The sequence below is a fragment of the Rhea pennata genome, chromosome 1 (assembly GCF_028389875.1).
Source record: "Rhea pennata isolate bPtePen1 chromosome 1, bPtePen1.pri, whole genome shotgun sequence".
NCBI lineage: Eukaryota > Metazoa > Chordata > Aves > Rheiformes > Rheidae > Rhea > Rhea pennata.
The window spans coordinates 125,547,205-125,563,343 of NC_084663.1; the positions used below are offsets into that span (position 1 = coordinate 125,547,205).

The following is a 16,139-nucleotide window of genomic DNA, read 5'->3' on the forward strand; positions in this document are numbered from 1 at the left end:
GATAGTTGTCTAAAATTCCTCTTGGTGATAAAGCTGAGCAATGGAATTGTTGGATCAAAATATACCTCTGCAAATCGCTTTGATTTGAAGTATAGAGCAACTAAGCAGTGTCCTTCAGTTCCTCTATAATATAGTTTATCCCATGCACTAAGCATAGCTGAAGGAAACACAAGTACCTGTTTTCAGCAGCAGTGAGGAGAAAATAACTGATGACAGGAGTATGGAACTCACTGCCAAAAAGAAAACAATAAACAGTGAGCAACAGTAGAAGATGGACAATAATTAGTGGGGGGGGCACATACTGGAGTGACAGAAAACTCAGTTTTTACCTGGTATGCTGCTGCTTTTGGCTTTTCATGTTCAGTGACTTGGCATAACAGAATTCCTTCCCTCCTTCATCTTGGAGATGGATCAGCCTGTTGATTTGGTGGCAAGGGAACATTCTCCACAGCAAAAGTTCATGAAGGATTTGTCATTTCTAGATCTGTGAAAATTTTGTTAATTTGTAGGTGATGACTTGCAAACAAATAAAGTTCACTGCTTAGTTAAGAGTGTTGGGAAACATTAAAAAAAAGAAATAGTTCTTTTTTGTTCTATTATAGCCTACAATCTCACCAATCAACTACAAGGAATATGCATCCTGCCTGAAGAATGTAAGCCAAAAAGGAATGAAGACTGTGAGTTACATCTTGAGACGCCTGCTTACTGTCTGGTATATAATCTGATGCAAATTTTGAATGTGCCTTAAAAAGCAATATTTTGGCAGCTGTGTTGTTCATTCTTATTATAAAGACACACCTGTTCTTTCAGCCAAATGCTTCTTCAGCTTTGACCATGAAGTAGACTTTTTAATTTCACACTCTTGTGTCAGCAGGGGAACAGTTTAGCAGCATCTGTAATGAGAGCCTTACCAAAGGGTTCGGTCTTTCACACCCTTTGAAACTATCAAACCTCTTCTAAAAAGGCTGCTTCTGCAAGTGAAGAAAGAAAAATCAGCCCTTACACAAGCCATTTAATGAAGAGTATGGGGAAGGTCTTCTGAACAGTATGGTCTGCTTCAGAGATTTTTAGGAGACTGTCAAAAACTAAACCACCAAGCACAGTGAGGCTCCCCTGATGACTGCCTGCAGTGCTCATGTCGAAGTCAAAGATGATTCAGATACATCCTGAACACTGCAGAGGTGGTGGTGGGGGTTGTTGCCTCCCTTTCCTTTTTCTGGGACCACAAGAGAAGCCTTCTCCATTTGTCACAGACAGCTGTGACACATGGGAGGCCCCAGGCTTAAAACAGTCCCACTCTGGCACTTTGGTTGAATGGGCTGTGAAGATGCGTACTCCCCTCTGCTGCCCAGAGGGTTCAGGAAGCTCAGCTGTGCTACATGGTCAAGGCGTAAGGCCAAGTGCAAAGCAATTAAAGCAGGAAAGGAAGAGAAGAGCTGCAACTTCAGGATCGTGACATGACAAGCAGCCTGCTAAGAGGTGGGACATGCACTACAGCCTCTTGTGATGCTGGATCTGCAGGGATGTATGACTGGAAGCAAAGGAAGGCTTCCCTTGACTGAGCTTTCTGAGGGTTGCTACCAGGAACAAGATGCAAGGACAGGATTAGAGACAAAAGCAGAGACTGCATTTCTGTTCCAGAGCTGGCTGAACCAGAAAGGGGTGAGTCCTAGATGCCTTATACAGAAAGCAAGGAAGATGCTATTACAGTTGGTGGGTACACTCGTATTCTAACTTTCATTTCCTTTGCTGCCTGCGTAGCCCTTGTGATTAAGGGGAATGCAAAGGCTTGCCCTGTGAGCATCTCCAGCACATGTTCTGGGGGCAAGAAACAGTATGTTACAGGGGAGAAACACCAAGGTTTAGCCCTGAGCTGGCCACAGCAGCCACTGCCTTTGTCCTTGTGAAACTGGATTAGCAGCTCCAGTGAAGCCCCAACATTTACAGCCCTCAGGTCTGGGACTGAGCTGATGGTTGCTAGAACTACCCTAGCACAAGCAGTTTGCAGTCTGTGTCTCTCTCCCTGCACGCTCTGAGCTTGAAACCCGTATAAACAAAGCATTTTATAAGAAGTGCTACTTCCTTGAGAGACAACACAGCCACCTATTTTAAGGAAAGAGGTCAGCCCTCTAAGGGCTGGTACCTCACGACTTACCTGAAAGCTGAAAAAGAAAAAATGCCAACTCTATACAACTAAAAGGAACTAGAAATGACTAGGCACACCAAATTGCTTTCTGCCTGAGGTGTGGCACAGAGCAGACAGGGTGAGAATGCATCCATAGAAGGACTGCCATGGCCGGTTTTCTGGCTCAAGCACTCTGGCATGTATGTGCCTATAGTTTTTCTCCTTTACTGGTAAGCTAAAAGTACCTCAATGGATATCTAATGATTTTTGAGAAAAAAATGCCTTTTCTACTGTATTATTGCAATTATAATCTGCTGCAGTAATCCACTGCAGCTCCATTTTGAGTTAGGTACATAATCAAAACATAGTCATTTTTCATGCCCAGGTGAACAGGCAATGAGGCTTTAAGATTACTACAGTCAAGAAAGTGATTACAATCCCTAGGCTGTTAAAGCAAATTGAAATAAGTGGATGAAAGCACATAAGTGATTGGATTACTGGTTATAGTTCTAGACAGAACATCTAAAAAAGCTTTTGATTAACAAAACTTGTTCTTCATTAGAAATAGAAACTTTTTGGCATTTTCTGTTGTACATTTTTGTGGGGAGGAATGGAACACTGAAAAACATCATATGCCATCTCTTTTGGTTTTGGAGTCAAATCAGCTTGTATGCATGGTATGCAGGGATGTGGCAAATTTGCCTTTTGGGGAAGGAGTGTTTGAACAAGAGATTTAGCATTCCTGGCTTTAGCCCAACATTTATATATTCAAAATTCCAGTAAGTCATTCTGTAAACTTCTGTTCCCAGACAAAAATGCTGTGTCAACAAGGAACAGTATATACACTAGTGCATTTTTTTTAATATAACAAAATTCATCTCCCCCAAAGTAATACAGGCTTGAGTCTCTGTTGTACTACCAACATGGCTTTATCTGCTAATAGCTACTAATCCTACTACTGCTCTCTATCAAAATGCAAATCTTGTTCAAAGGTTTGGTTGGAAGTTTTGAAGGCTGATTCCAAAAAGCAAGACCTGCAGTGAGACTGGCGCCTTCCCCTCCCACCTCCAGCCTATTCATTGCAGCAAAAGTCACAGACTGCAGTGTGTGGATATAGCTGAGGGCTGGAGGGCTCCTGCATCAATCTGGAGATCAATCTGCAATCAGTCATCTGGAGATGTGTTCCAGTTTTGAACGTATTCTGAACAACCAGAAGAATTAAATCATTTTAGGTCAGAAAGGAAGTTCATGCTGCTGTCATGCAGTATCTTAGGCAACAAAACTTAAGCCAAATTATGGGATGCAGTAGTTTTTCATGAGCCCAGAGTATTTGTAAATGGTCTGTTTTTTCCCCCAAATCCTACCCAAGAATCCACCTGTTTGATCAGAGTGATCCCCACCATCACGTACCTCATAACAATTCCTTGAGTCTGGAGAGGAGAGAGAAAAGTTAAAGAAGTTGTACTTCTCTATTCTAAAAGCTTAAAACATCTTCTCTGGGACAGAAAGCTTTACATTGTAATGCTAAAACACTAATGACCCTTAAAACTGAGTTACAGCTCCCATTAAATGACTACAGTGTGCAGTCTTCTTACATAAAAGCATGAGTGAGTCAGATTAATTAATGGAAATAGAGCCTAAAAAGTAACTTGAAGTACTTTCAAATACTCTTATGATTAAGAGTTGCCTTATTTGCAACCCACTTTTTTAAACTGAGGTGGTGAAATAATAAATTGAGCTTAGGTTGTGCAATCTTACTAGTAGATAGCTTCTAGCCACTCACCTCATTTTCTGGCTCCCCTGACTACAGCTGCAGCTGCGGCATGTCAACAGAAAGGAAAAAAGGAGTAACCAACTGCTGCACACCTCCTCCTGGCGCAGCTCTTCTAAGACCTGTAGCTGCTGCTGCTTTCTCTCTCTCCATCTGCAGCTGGAGAGTGCTGTTACAGCAGCTTGGTGAGGGAAGGAGTCGGGGAAAATAGTGCGGCAGACACTGGAAAGGCTGCCTGCGCTGAAGGAGCAAGTGAGAGTATTTTCAATTGCACGTAGGCATTTCTTCGACTCAAGAAACTGTCCAATGACCGCATGCTCTGTAAAATACAAAGGAAATGGATGGGAATCCTGGTGTCACTGCAGAATGTGCTTGTGCGTATCTAGTTACCTCCGTGTCTTCCATTGCTGCCCATGCACCCAGAAAGTAACCAAGACCTAAATCTCAAGTGGTTTAGATTAGCTCATACTTCAAATTTGTATCCATCACCTCAGACAACAGGGGCAGAGAGAGCACCGCAGTGTTTAACTGTATGGAAATTAGAGGAGTCTTCCAGATCTCCATGTACATCCTTAAGACCTGTGCCAAGCAAATCTGTAAAGGAGTAACAGGGAAATGTTCGACAACCGAGTACTCTTCCTTATCTGCAGCTGCCTTCCAGTTTATGGATGTTTGAGCTCCCATTCCCATGAGGCCAGAACCAGCACTCAGGACAGGACTGGTGTGGGGACAAAGGCGCCAGCTGACCCAGAACATCCCCGAGGCAGTATAAACCTTAACCGGAGTGCACGAACCCCATGCGCTGGGCCAGGGCTTCAGACTGCTGCAGGGTGAGGCAAGATGAGCACACACCTGTAAGTCGGAGTGGCACTGCGCAACGCAGGATGTCCCCACTACTGCAGCTTGCACAGCTCAGCAACTTGAATTAGCAAATATTGTTAAAAAAGGGGGGGGGGGGAGAGATATCAAGACCAGCAACCAGAGAAAAGCTGCATTTTGAACCTGAATTTTCAGGTGGGCAGGAACCTGGACTAGGGAACAGGCTGGAGATTCGGCAGTAGAGGGGATGACCTGATGAATGTGCAGGATTAGGGCACTGGTAAAATAAGGATAAATAAGGGTGAAGAAAGCACTGCACTTCCCATATTCTTGTATTTACATGCAAGAAAGAAAATGGTTTTAATGCTTATGAAATAAAAATTAGCATAAAAATCATGTAATGGTAGAAGATAGACAAAATAGCAGAGATGATAAAAAAGAATGCACATCTCTGAAGACAGTCTAGGTCTGTAACATTATTCATCATATATAAATGAAGTAATATGTTTACCTCAATGAGATAATATGGGATAGCCCTAAAAGACAAGTTTATAGTTTGCTGCAGTGCTTTTCGGGAGAGACGGGTACACATCAACATGTTTCATTATTTTAATTTTAAAATATATAACAGTAGTCTTGACAACAACTACAAATGAGTGACCAGTCATCTTTGTCCACAAATCTGAAGGTACAGTGCACAGTACAATAATGCTCTGGGAAGCAAGTTTGTCTAAATTCGGGCAGAACTTAACATAGTGCAATTCCATTTACTGATGCTTCTGTTCATATACAGTAGAATGACTAAATAAATAGCTAGCAACGTATCTGGAGCAGAACAAAGGCAGTATGAGGAGTATGTGATATTCTCTAATTGCTGCAACAACCAACCACATTTTTGGTTTTAAGCAAAATTCAACAATTAGAAATACCCTTAAGAATACACATTAAGTTCTAAGGAGCAGTAGCACACAGCCATATATATGTTATTGCCACAAAGCAGAATTATTGAAATAGCTAATCTAAATAAAGGGTCAAGACGCAGGAAGAGTAGGCTTCCAAAGCAACCCAAAAGCCACATAAAAACAAGTTCAGATTCACCCACCAGTGTCAATATACACAGTATAACTGACACTGTATTATTATCACTTACCAGACAGCATCTGCCAACATTCAATAACAAGACAGGAGCTTTATAGGACACAGTGGAAAGGTTCTGCTAGCATGCTTCTCAGTATCACGTACTGAGTTACGGTCAAATATATCACTGAAACTAAAAGTCTTTACCATCTTGTTTTGGAATTAATCGTATGCTTTTACCACCATTTTTATACACTTCCTAAATGTTGTTAACAGCTCTCTATGTAAAAACAAATAAATAATAATAGCAATGTAAAAAAAAAAAACTGTAGAAACCAGTTTACAAAGTGCACAGACCAGCTCTCAGGAGATGGTTCTTTTTTGTCATTGTTTTAAAGTGCTAAAAATCTGTATTGTAGTTTAGGGAAGTAAAATGTCAGGTTTTACCTCATATAAGGGGAGCTACTACTTAACTGTTGCATGCTGCCTCTTTCCAGATACTTGAGATTAACATTTAGATGCAACACTAAGTCAGACTGCCATACAGAACAAGATCTTCAGAGAATTTTGGGGTGAAGGATGATGAACTGAAGAGTAGCATGGAGGGAGAGATCCTACAAACGTTCAGGAACAACCTTTATTATCTTGTGTGAATGCACAGAGCAGACAGCTGTGGAAACAGCACTCTGAGCTCTTTTCTGAGGAGAAACAAAAAGTAAAGCCAAACCTAGGTAGCTCTGAAGAGCCTTTCTTTCCACTGACACTAGAGCAAATCCCAGGCAAACTAGCCTCCCAATTAAAGTGCTTTACATGCATGAAGTTGGGCAACGTGCATACCCCTCATGAAACCAAAATTATGCCAGTCCAACTGTAATCCTCCTGTTACCCCAACTTATCAAACAGTACAAGTGGATGGTCAATGGTTGCTCTGCTGTATAGCTGACTCTTTGCAGAAGGTAACTTCTTATTATGGGAGCTGACAGGGCCTAATTAGGCAGGAAAAGAAAGAACAAGAAATAATATATAAAAATGCATCTTAGCATAATCTGTACTGGAAAAGACACAGAATAAGCTCCCTATCAATGCATCACACTCAAAATATACTCAACATCCCAATTCTTTTTCTATCTTCTAACCATCCAGCTGGGAAAGCAGGATCAAGACACGATGTCTAAAAGGCACTTCTGGAAGGCAACGGCACTCAGATTTGCACAGGAAGGTGGCAATGGTGCCCCTCATAGTGTCTTTGTACCTCTTCGGCTATCCGTACTCAATTCGTAACACAATGAAGGTGGAGGAGATGGGGAGACCAATTCACTCTAATTTAGCCTGCTTGTGGCATCTAAACACACAAGTGAGAGCATAAACATTTAGAAGCCAAAGTTCCCATACAGCTGGTAAGTTGAGTAGGGAAACTCGAGCTCTCTGCTTTCAGAGAGCAAGTCTGGGTACCCAAATCTGATGTCAGGGCTCTGACAACCCTCAGCACCAGCTCTTCTTGATGGATCCTGGCAAGAACCACACTGTCTACAGAGTGTGAACACACTGTCTACTGACTTCCACTTGATATTTTACAGTGATAGTTTTCCTCTACTCTTCTTTAACGGATCAAACCCTCAAAATTAAAGCACAAGGGGGGAAAAAGAAGATAGCAGAGAAAGCTCAGTAGTTACATTGCTAGAAGAACACATATCACAGTAAAATGCATTGTTTCACATTTTCAAAACCCACTGCACAGAAGAGATTCTTCTTCACTGAAACATCTTCACTTATTCAGGACTGTCAGGAGAAGTAGTTTGGAAACAACACCTCTGCTGTGTCCGATTACTGAGGACAGAAATTGATGAATTTGTGGCTAATTTCGCCTAAAAATTAGCTTTGAATAAACCACTCGAGTATCTTTAATGCCACAAAATTCAATACAAAAGACAAGCTTTAGCCCAGTTCCTGGCTTTCTTTTTGTTCAGCCTGGTAACACACAGTACATGATGATGCACAATTACAGGCAATTAATTTAAATATTTAGGAAACAAGGAATCACATCTGCATTTAATGATCTTGTGCTTTTTCCAAAACATAGAACATTTTTGTAAAGGAAAAGAACAGAGATATAAGGGATATAATTAAATGTGATGTTTTCCACACATCAAATGATTTCTACAAATGTATCGATAACATCATAAAACAGCAAAGCTTTCCAAATTACTCTATTGTTTATACCAATGTGCATCATCTCTCTGAGGCTTATTTGGGGTAAAGTATGATATATGCCGTATGAGTCAATAATGTGATAATACTAACCTGCTAGGCAATTTCACTGTGATATTCCAAATCCCATCAATGGCAAACAACGCTGTCTTGGTGACATTACTTCCCACTTGCAGTTGTTCCTTTCAGATGCTGAACTTCAGATGACACTTAGAGTCTATACATAGTCTGGCCTATACTTTTAGAAAACTGAGAGTGAGATTTTGGCCCTACAAAAGGAAATGGCAGGACTTAAAGGTAGCATGTTAGCTAGGCGACACTTTGCACATGAGTGCATTCATCACAACTCCAAGTTGGGCCAAACACCAGGGGTAAAATGGGCAGAAGCTGAACTAAAGCATAAACTCTTTCCTTTCAAAGCAAGACTAGATTTAGCTAAAAAGATAATGCTTAAAAGCATTCAAATATTAGCCAAAATCATACACTCCACATTAAGTGAAAGGTTTAGTTCAAAATTATTTTAAGCTTTTCATTTTGGTGAGGAAAAAAAGGTTTCCATTTTGGAGTCCAACTTGGAGGATTTTTTTGCATTTTCCCAGTTTCACCATCAAAATTAATCAAAATACAACATAAAACTGCACAATGTTCCCCTACAACTCTTAAGTAGGATTTTATCCTGAAGAATCATGTTCTTTGGCTTTAAAAAGCTTTATCTTTTTAAACCAACTTCTAGCAAATGAAAACCAAGCTTATGCCTCCACGTCAATATAATGCTATTAATCACAAAATAATGTTGGTTTGTGGTAAACCTCCAAGACAACACAGGCTCCAATTCTGTTAGAGAGAGAGGTGGTAAAAGTTAAGAGTAGCTTTTAGTTTGAGGATCTTGGTGTAGAAAATCTAGTATTTAAAAAGACTGTGACAAGGAAAAAAAAAGGTCACAAAATGTATGCGCTGAATATTTGTGCTCTAATTTAGTAGTCCACAGCATTTGTGGCATAAAATGAAAAACAGACTAAAACGAGATTAAACCTGTTTCACTACCCACTTTGAGCAGGATTTGGGAAGAAAATAAGGACACCTTAAAGAAGGAAAATGAAGTCACAGTTTTCTTGAGCAACTACTGATTTTGATTACGAATTTGAGATTCCTTAAGGTACTTCCTTTTTAAAGATGTGTCAGTAATTTCTGAAAAAAAAAGAAGTCTCAAACTAGGCAATCAGTACCTTGAATGACTCTTTTAAATTCGTATCAGAGCTTTAAAAGCAAATACTTATAAACTAACAGATCTGCTTTACTAAAACTACGGTGTTTTTTGTAAAAAAATTAATAAAAATAATTGTATTCAGTGATGTTAGGATTTTAAAATACTGTTTTTAAGTCACTCAGCAATTTCAAGCCACTCAAACTAAAAGCCACTTCAAACCAACATAAAACATCTTCAAAAAAAAAAAAAAAGGAACAGACAGTAAATTTTAAGGTTTGGGCTCTAAATTCATATACATAACTGTACACTAGCACAGAAAGCATTACTATAGGTTCAGCTACAGATGCCAAAATTTCAAGCTGCAGTTACTTAGCTATCAATTCTCCATAATCTGTTGTTAAATTCAGATTTTCTGCCATTTCAAAATTATGAAGAACAGCATTTGTACCTCTCAAACAAGTAATATTTTATGGCCATTATTTTTCATAGAAATACCCGAATTCTGGAGTTTTAACCTACAGGGAAAGATTATGTCAGCTGAAAATTTGTTATTTTAAAATGATTTATGTAATGACTATCGTTTTCATATATTTCCTTATTAGTGTTTCCTTAGCACTAATATAGCGTTACTTCCAAAAGTAAAAACATTTCAAAAAATGAAGAATAGCTATAGATGAATTTACTACTTAATACAGGAAGTTATGTTGTAATTTTAGAAAAATCAGAAGAACTGTTCTACATTCAGTTTACTGCTCTTCCTTTCTCCTATACCTGAGCAATTACATACTATGTTTATCATTATCCAATCTTGCAGATAGCCATCTGCCGTCTTCGAAAAAGGTTATAGTCCTATCTTTGCATGGTACTATTACTGGCTAAACATAACAGTAGTCCACAAAAACTATCCAAAACAGCTTGCTCTTCAGATATGACTTGCACAAATCCCCAGAGTACAGCAGACCTAAGAAGTAAAAAGATCACCTAGGGAAACAAAGTGTCAAAATCACTGTTGACCAGCTGTTGTGGTTAATGGGACTGAAATGGCTAAAAAACACTTTTATTGTTAAATTCATTGTTAACAGGAAAAAGTTTGGTTAATAATTACTGTGCTTGGGCAAGCCTGAAAAATATTTGATTCAGAGAAATTCCACAGTTGTGCAAAGCATTCTGGCATGTCTTTATTTATGTACCTTTATTAAATGTTTTGTTGAATCAAGGTCTTAGCTAACTATGCCCAAAACCAGCATGTGTTTCATCTCAGCAACTCATCAGGTGGCATCGACATGCGAACATCTCCCCTTTGTTCTGGGATGTCCAAAAATCTTGGCTAGAACTATCAACTGAATCAACATCAACAACGTAATAATACCATGTTGTTCTGGAAATTGTTTGGGGATTGTTATGAATTATTTTCATTAGAGGCTCTTTGATCACATTGAATCAAGTCTGCCTTTTACATAGTGCACAAGAACACTCAAAGAATGCCAGAACATTGGCACTTTAAACCACTACATCTGCTGCCTATTTCTAGTATGCAGCAGCACAGCGCATTGGCCTTCCTTAGGGTGCTGCTTCATCCTAAGCTTGCCATGCAGCACATTGCATAGCCCAACGAATAAACATGAAAAAGAAATGTTATTTGTTATCCTTCAGAACACCACGGCTTCCCATCTTTCAAATATCAAAATACAGACTCGCTCTGAATCTTCTTGTTCTGTGTCCTTGGTGTCTTTTAGGCCATTTTTGACCCAGAAGGAGATACATAAAACAGGCATGTACTCCTTGTCAAATGAGTAACTAGAGAGTTTGATCACTCTATGTTCCCCACAGAGATGTTCATCAGCTCTATACCACTGATCAGAACAGACAGAAAAAGCTCAGTTGGATCTCTGTAGAAGGTCAAATTCTCACTGGTTTCAGGAGAAAAATAATCTGTCCAAGAAAACTGTGGTTAAAAACGTGTGCATGAAAGTGCAGAATGCATTAAAATCTCACTTGGAGCCTTAATATCCAAGGCAAAGCATGTAACCCTTACCCACTTTCATATGGGCAAAGTTACAAGAGTCTGAACACCACTGAAGCCGTGAGCGCTTGTGGTACGCCTCTGTAGTTAAGATTGTCTTTCAGAGTCTGCGTTTTCCCATGCTGGATCTCAGCATTAATATCCCCTCCACAGGAGCTCCAGGACTGTCAATCATCTTTTGCCAGAGATGCTGCTCTTCCCCTTGAGAGTCCATCCAGTCAACCTCCTTCCCATTACTTACACCTGGCAATTGCAAAAACATGAGGAATTTCGGAATGTTAGTACAGAGTTACTTAATCATAGAATCAGTAAGGTTGGAAGGGACCTCTGGAGATCATCTAGTCCAACCTCCCTGCTCAGCAGGGTCACCTAGAGCATGTTAGACAGGGTTGCATCCAGGCAGGCCTTGCTCCAACAGTGTTTATGAAGATGACACACTTATGTCTATTTAGGGTGCTATATTGAAAATAGTTGTCATTTCTGCATTTTTTCTTAAGGAAAAAAAGAGGAGTAGCTCCTGTAAAGCACCAGTTTATCATTAAACTCTGTGGTGGCATACAGGCAGAGGCACAAAAATCCTCATCATGGCTCTGTACCACGGGCAACTTTCTCCTAATGAAGGAGTTATGGATACACAACTCCTCCAGATTACACTACTGTCAGCAGAAAGGCTGTGCTAGGCAAAAGCAGTCATCTTCTCACTGGGATGCTAATAGAAGTTTCCAAGATATTTCCAGTTCTTCACTTAGAAGTAAATTGTGCGCTGAATTTTTGTCTCTCACTCAGTTGGAGGACAGAAGTAAATTATTTACAGGGGACATTTTGCCTTTTCTCCTTTTCCAGTTTCCTACAATTTGCATATACTTCTTACTCAGTAACATTTCTACCTCTTGTATACGTAAACTGCTTGGGAAGGGAGGGAGAGCAGAATAAAAAAAAGTAATCCCCAGTCAGAATGGACCTTACCACTTCCAGTGCTCAAACGGACACCCCCCAGAAAGATATTACTGGAGAGTGACTCCTTGTCCCACACAGTCAACTCGAGGCAGACGTTACGTATATCCTTGGAACTCAAGCCACTAAAAGCAAAGGTATGATTCCACTGGGGGTTCACACTCTTTTTTATTATGGGAGTTTTGTGTTTTGTAGCTTTGTTGTCATCTGGGAGCAGATATCTGGGAGATAAAGGAAAGTCAAATAGTAGGTGGGATATCATGTAATATTCACAAATAATTACAGTCATTGACAGACTCGAATACAATCAGGAGCCTATTTTCCCACTAAAATTAAATTAAGCATTTATGTGAAGTGCACATTTTGCATCTGGGTTTCATTTCTTCTTACATTTATAATGTCTGTATTGCCAACAGAAACTGAACTTAGGTCTCTTTTCCCCATGTCTAGAGTATTAGCCACAAACTTTTTATTTCAGTGAGAGTAAATATGGACAGAATGAAAATACTGTTGATGAGGCCTCTGGAGACATGTAGTCTAGCCTCCAACTCAGGAATAGCGAAAGAATAGGGAATAGGAACAGGAATAGGGAGTAATTTGAATTGCCTAATGCCCTGTTGAATGCAGAAACACTAAAGCTGTGAAGTCTGAAAGGATTTCCAGATCTTACTTTTCATGAAGAATTCCTTTAGTCAAACTAAACAAATTTAACACTCTAGTTTCAAAATCAGAGGGCTGTGCAAATTTTCATAGTCTGTATCTTCACCTTCTTTAGCAAAGCTAATGGAACAATGATGTGGTTTCACATAAATACTAAAGAGTGAGACATTTGGACGAATTACATCACTTGACCTTGATTAGTATTCACGTGCATGCTTATACTTAACAACAAGCATGAGCTAATTTACTGCACCTTAATTTGTTTTTAAAGCATGCTAACTATGTCAAATTAGCTCGTGTTTGTTTCAAGCTAACAGCGCAGATCAGACAGCTGCAGCATCTCAACTAGTTCACAGAAATCTGGTCGTGCATTTGGCTGTAACACAAGAGAGACTAATAATCCAAGGAAAACAGACTCATGTTCACTGTGCTGAATAATCTGCATCAGCAACAACAGACACAACTAACTAAAGATAGCCCATATAATTATTGTCAAAACACTGCTACTGCTAATATAAAAAGGCTTTGGCTACATTTTCTCCCTGAAGTCTGCTGCAAGCTTTGCAAGGAGACAAGCCGAAGTAAGATCAGACAATCCATCTTAAGTAAAAGGAAATGCCCTCACATATATCAGGAAAAGAGATGGCATGAAAAAACAAATGCATAGTAAGAATAGGCTCAGTCTTTTTCTGCGTCAAGTCCCTGAGCTTACTGATAGCTTGAGGTACACCAAAAGATCGAGACTAATTGTCAACTCTGCCAAGGAATTAGCGTTACATTTTTTTCTACGGGCACCATTTAGTAAGAACACTTAAAACATTACTAATGAACTAGAGCATATCTAAGAAACAGCAACACTGAAAGCTATCACAGAGTAAAAACTGGCAAACAAAAACATTTTAAGCTATCTGGTATTTCCTCCATTTAACATCTTAAATGCATAAATTACATTTTTGAAGAATTCAATGTAATGATGCACACAGGGTTATGTACATTTTATTCAAACACAATTGTGTCCTGCATCTAGCACTTTCTATATAGTCTGGATTTTTAATGTCCAATACAAAATGTATATCTGTATGCATACACATGCATATAGGCATAGAAATGACATAGAGCTTACATTTTTCAAAACTATACCTTATTTTTAAAATCTGATCTCAAAGCTATAAGAGCAGAATTTTTAAAAATTGTCTGTCAAAGAATGTATCTTATTGTTAACATTTAACAATTAGAGTTATGATATTTACATTTAAAGTCAATGATATACCTCTTGGGAACCCTTATTATTTAAGTATGTTCCTTGACATCGTATTACATGCTAAAGAGTTTTTCTAACAACTGTTAGGGGGAAAAAAAAAACCTACTTTTAGTACAAGAAAGAGACATCTTTTTGCACTATAGGTAGTTGAGTCACAAAAGAATTTGCTCACAGACATTATGAATTTTCTTTCTCCGTATTTTGGGTGTTGTGCATTAGAAAGAACCTTAGCTGGACAAAACATGCCAGCTTTCATAGGTGCTCTGCTCTTTGCAATTTTACAATGAATCCAAACAGACTCCTATCTTCCTGAATACAGGTTCTTATTCAAGAGATAGTCTGGCCATTTCTCCTAGTTAAAATATGTATTGTTTCAGTTTCTTGGAAATGTAAATGCCACTGTCAGATCAAATATCATCTCCTGTGTCTGAATCCTAATTTACAACATCTTGCCTTCAGGAATAATCTCCTGCCTCTCTCTTTTGACTGAACAGAAGTGTTTTCTTGTACCAAATGCTATAGTAACTTGCACATGAATACACTGAATACAAACGTATGAATGAAATAAGTGATATGAATAACATACTGGTTCTTGACTCAACCCAGATATGGTGATATTTAACCATTTAGACCACTAATACTTTGTTGCCCCCATCCCAAAACATCCTTCTTTTAGGCATACCATTCCAAGATGTCAGTTGTTTTCCAGGACTGACACTCAATACACACATATACACGTACTTAAAAAAGTAGGATGAGCCAAAGAATGATTCAGTGCAGCCATTAAAAAAATGAGGAGGAAAAAAAAAAAAGAAAGAAAAAAAGCACAGACCCTTTCACAAAAGTGTCAGATGTGCCTCCTGATTTTACCGCTGTTAAATTCTTAGCTTCTTTGATTAGGACTTCTAATAAACCTCCAGATGGCAGGTGTGAGTCTCTCTTTTTTCCTTTTTTAAAGCTTTTCTTTCCTACATACAAAACAAAATAGCATCATCATCATCAAAAATTATACACTGCAAAACTGATTTAGAAATGTACATCTTTTGGGCTAGATTACTTCACTTATTTCCTTCAACAGAATTAAAGTATTTCTTATGAGCAGACCCTGATTCTCCACAGTGGAGGAATATTAAGGTAGGGGTTGGAAATCACTCCATATTTGATAAAAAACTTGGCCATGTAACTAGCTAGTCCTTGCTGGTCACAACAGGGTGCCCTATTTGAAGTTCTTTTCCAATACAAGTATTTGTGGATTACTATGTTGAATGCAAAGAACTGTCACATCCTGTAAATCCTAACCTCTTTTCAGGATTCATTTTCTCCACTAATGATAAGGCAGGCCTGCACCAACAAGCAAGGTAAATATAGAAATATGCATGTGTCCCTTTTAGGAAGGGTTGTATTACTCCTTGGTGACCATGACAAAAGGCAGTGCTCACTGACACATTTCTGCATTTGAACAGCAGCATGAGGACACATGTACCAGCTGCTGCTGTGGATTCTAAGAGGTTTATCAGCAGGGATCATACACTGATCAGATGAAAACATCAAAAAAAAAAAAAAAAGATTAGGAGTGACGTTAAAATATTATTTATTTGAAAAAGCACAAGTAGTGTATATCTGGATTTTTTAGACAACAGTTTGCTTTTAACAGGGAATACCCCGGAATTTACTGCTAGCAAAGGGAATGTCACTTGCTTAAAAAAAAAAAAAAAAAAAGAGAGAGAGAGGGAGAGACAGATATCAAAAACGCTAATACACACCTATCAAAGCGAATACCAAAAAACAATACTGTCACTAAGAATGAACTCCTCTTGGGCTACGTGTTTCTGGCACATCCATATACAGAGGCTCAGTTTACTGATTACTTTTTCACATGCTATTACAAAGCAAACAGTAAGTAGATTTATTTTCCCCTGTTCACTGCTGATGAAAATAATGCCTTACCCAAAACAATTCAAGTAATATTTTACAGGATTGTATTACAGAAGTAGTATGGCAAAACTGAGCAGAAATAAAGCAATGTGAAAAAGG

General features: G+C 38.8%; 1 protein-coding gene across 1 annotated transcript in view; it reads right to left on the reverse strand.

Annotated features, from left to right (window-relative positions):
- Window positions 1–11,330: 11,330 nt before the first annotated feature.
- The window catches only part of SYTL5 (synaptotagmin like 5), a 61,185-nt gene continuing 56,376 nt past the window's right edge, over window positions 11,331–16,139 (reverse strand). The window contains exons 15-17 of the mRNA XM_062574044.1: window positions 14,938–15,073; window positions 12,197–12,405; window positions 11,331–11,473 (exon numbers count right to left, since the gene is read on the reverse strand). Of these exons, the coding sequence (XP_062430028.1) occupies window positions 11,331–11,473; window positions 12,197–12,405; window positions 14,938–15,073 (488 nt within the window). The remainder of the gene's footprint in view (window positions 11,474–12,196; window positions 12,406–14,937; window positions 15,074–16,139) is intronic.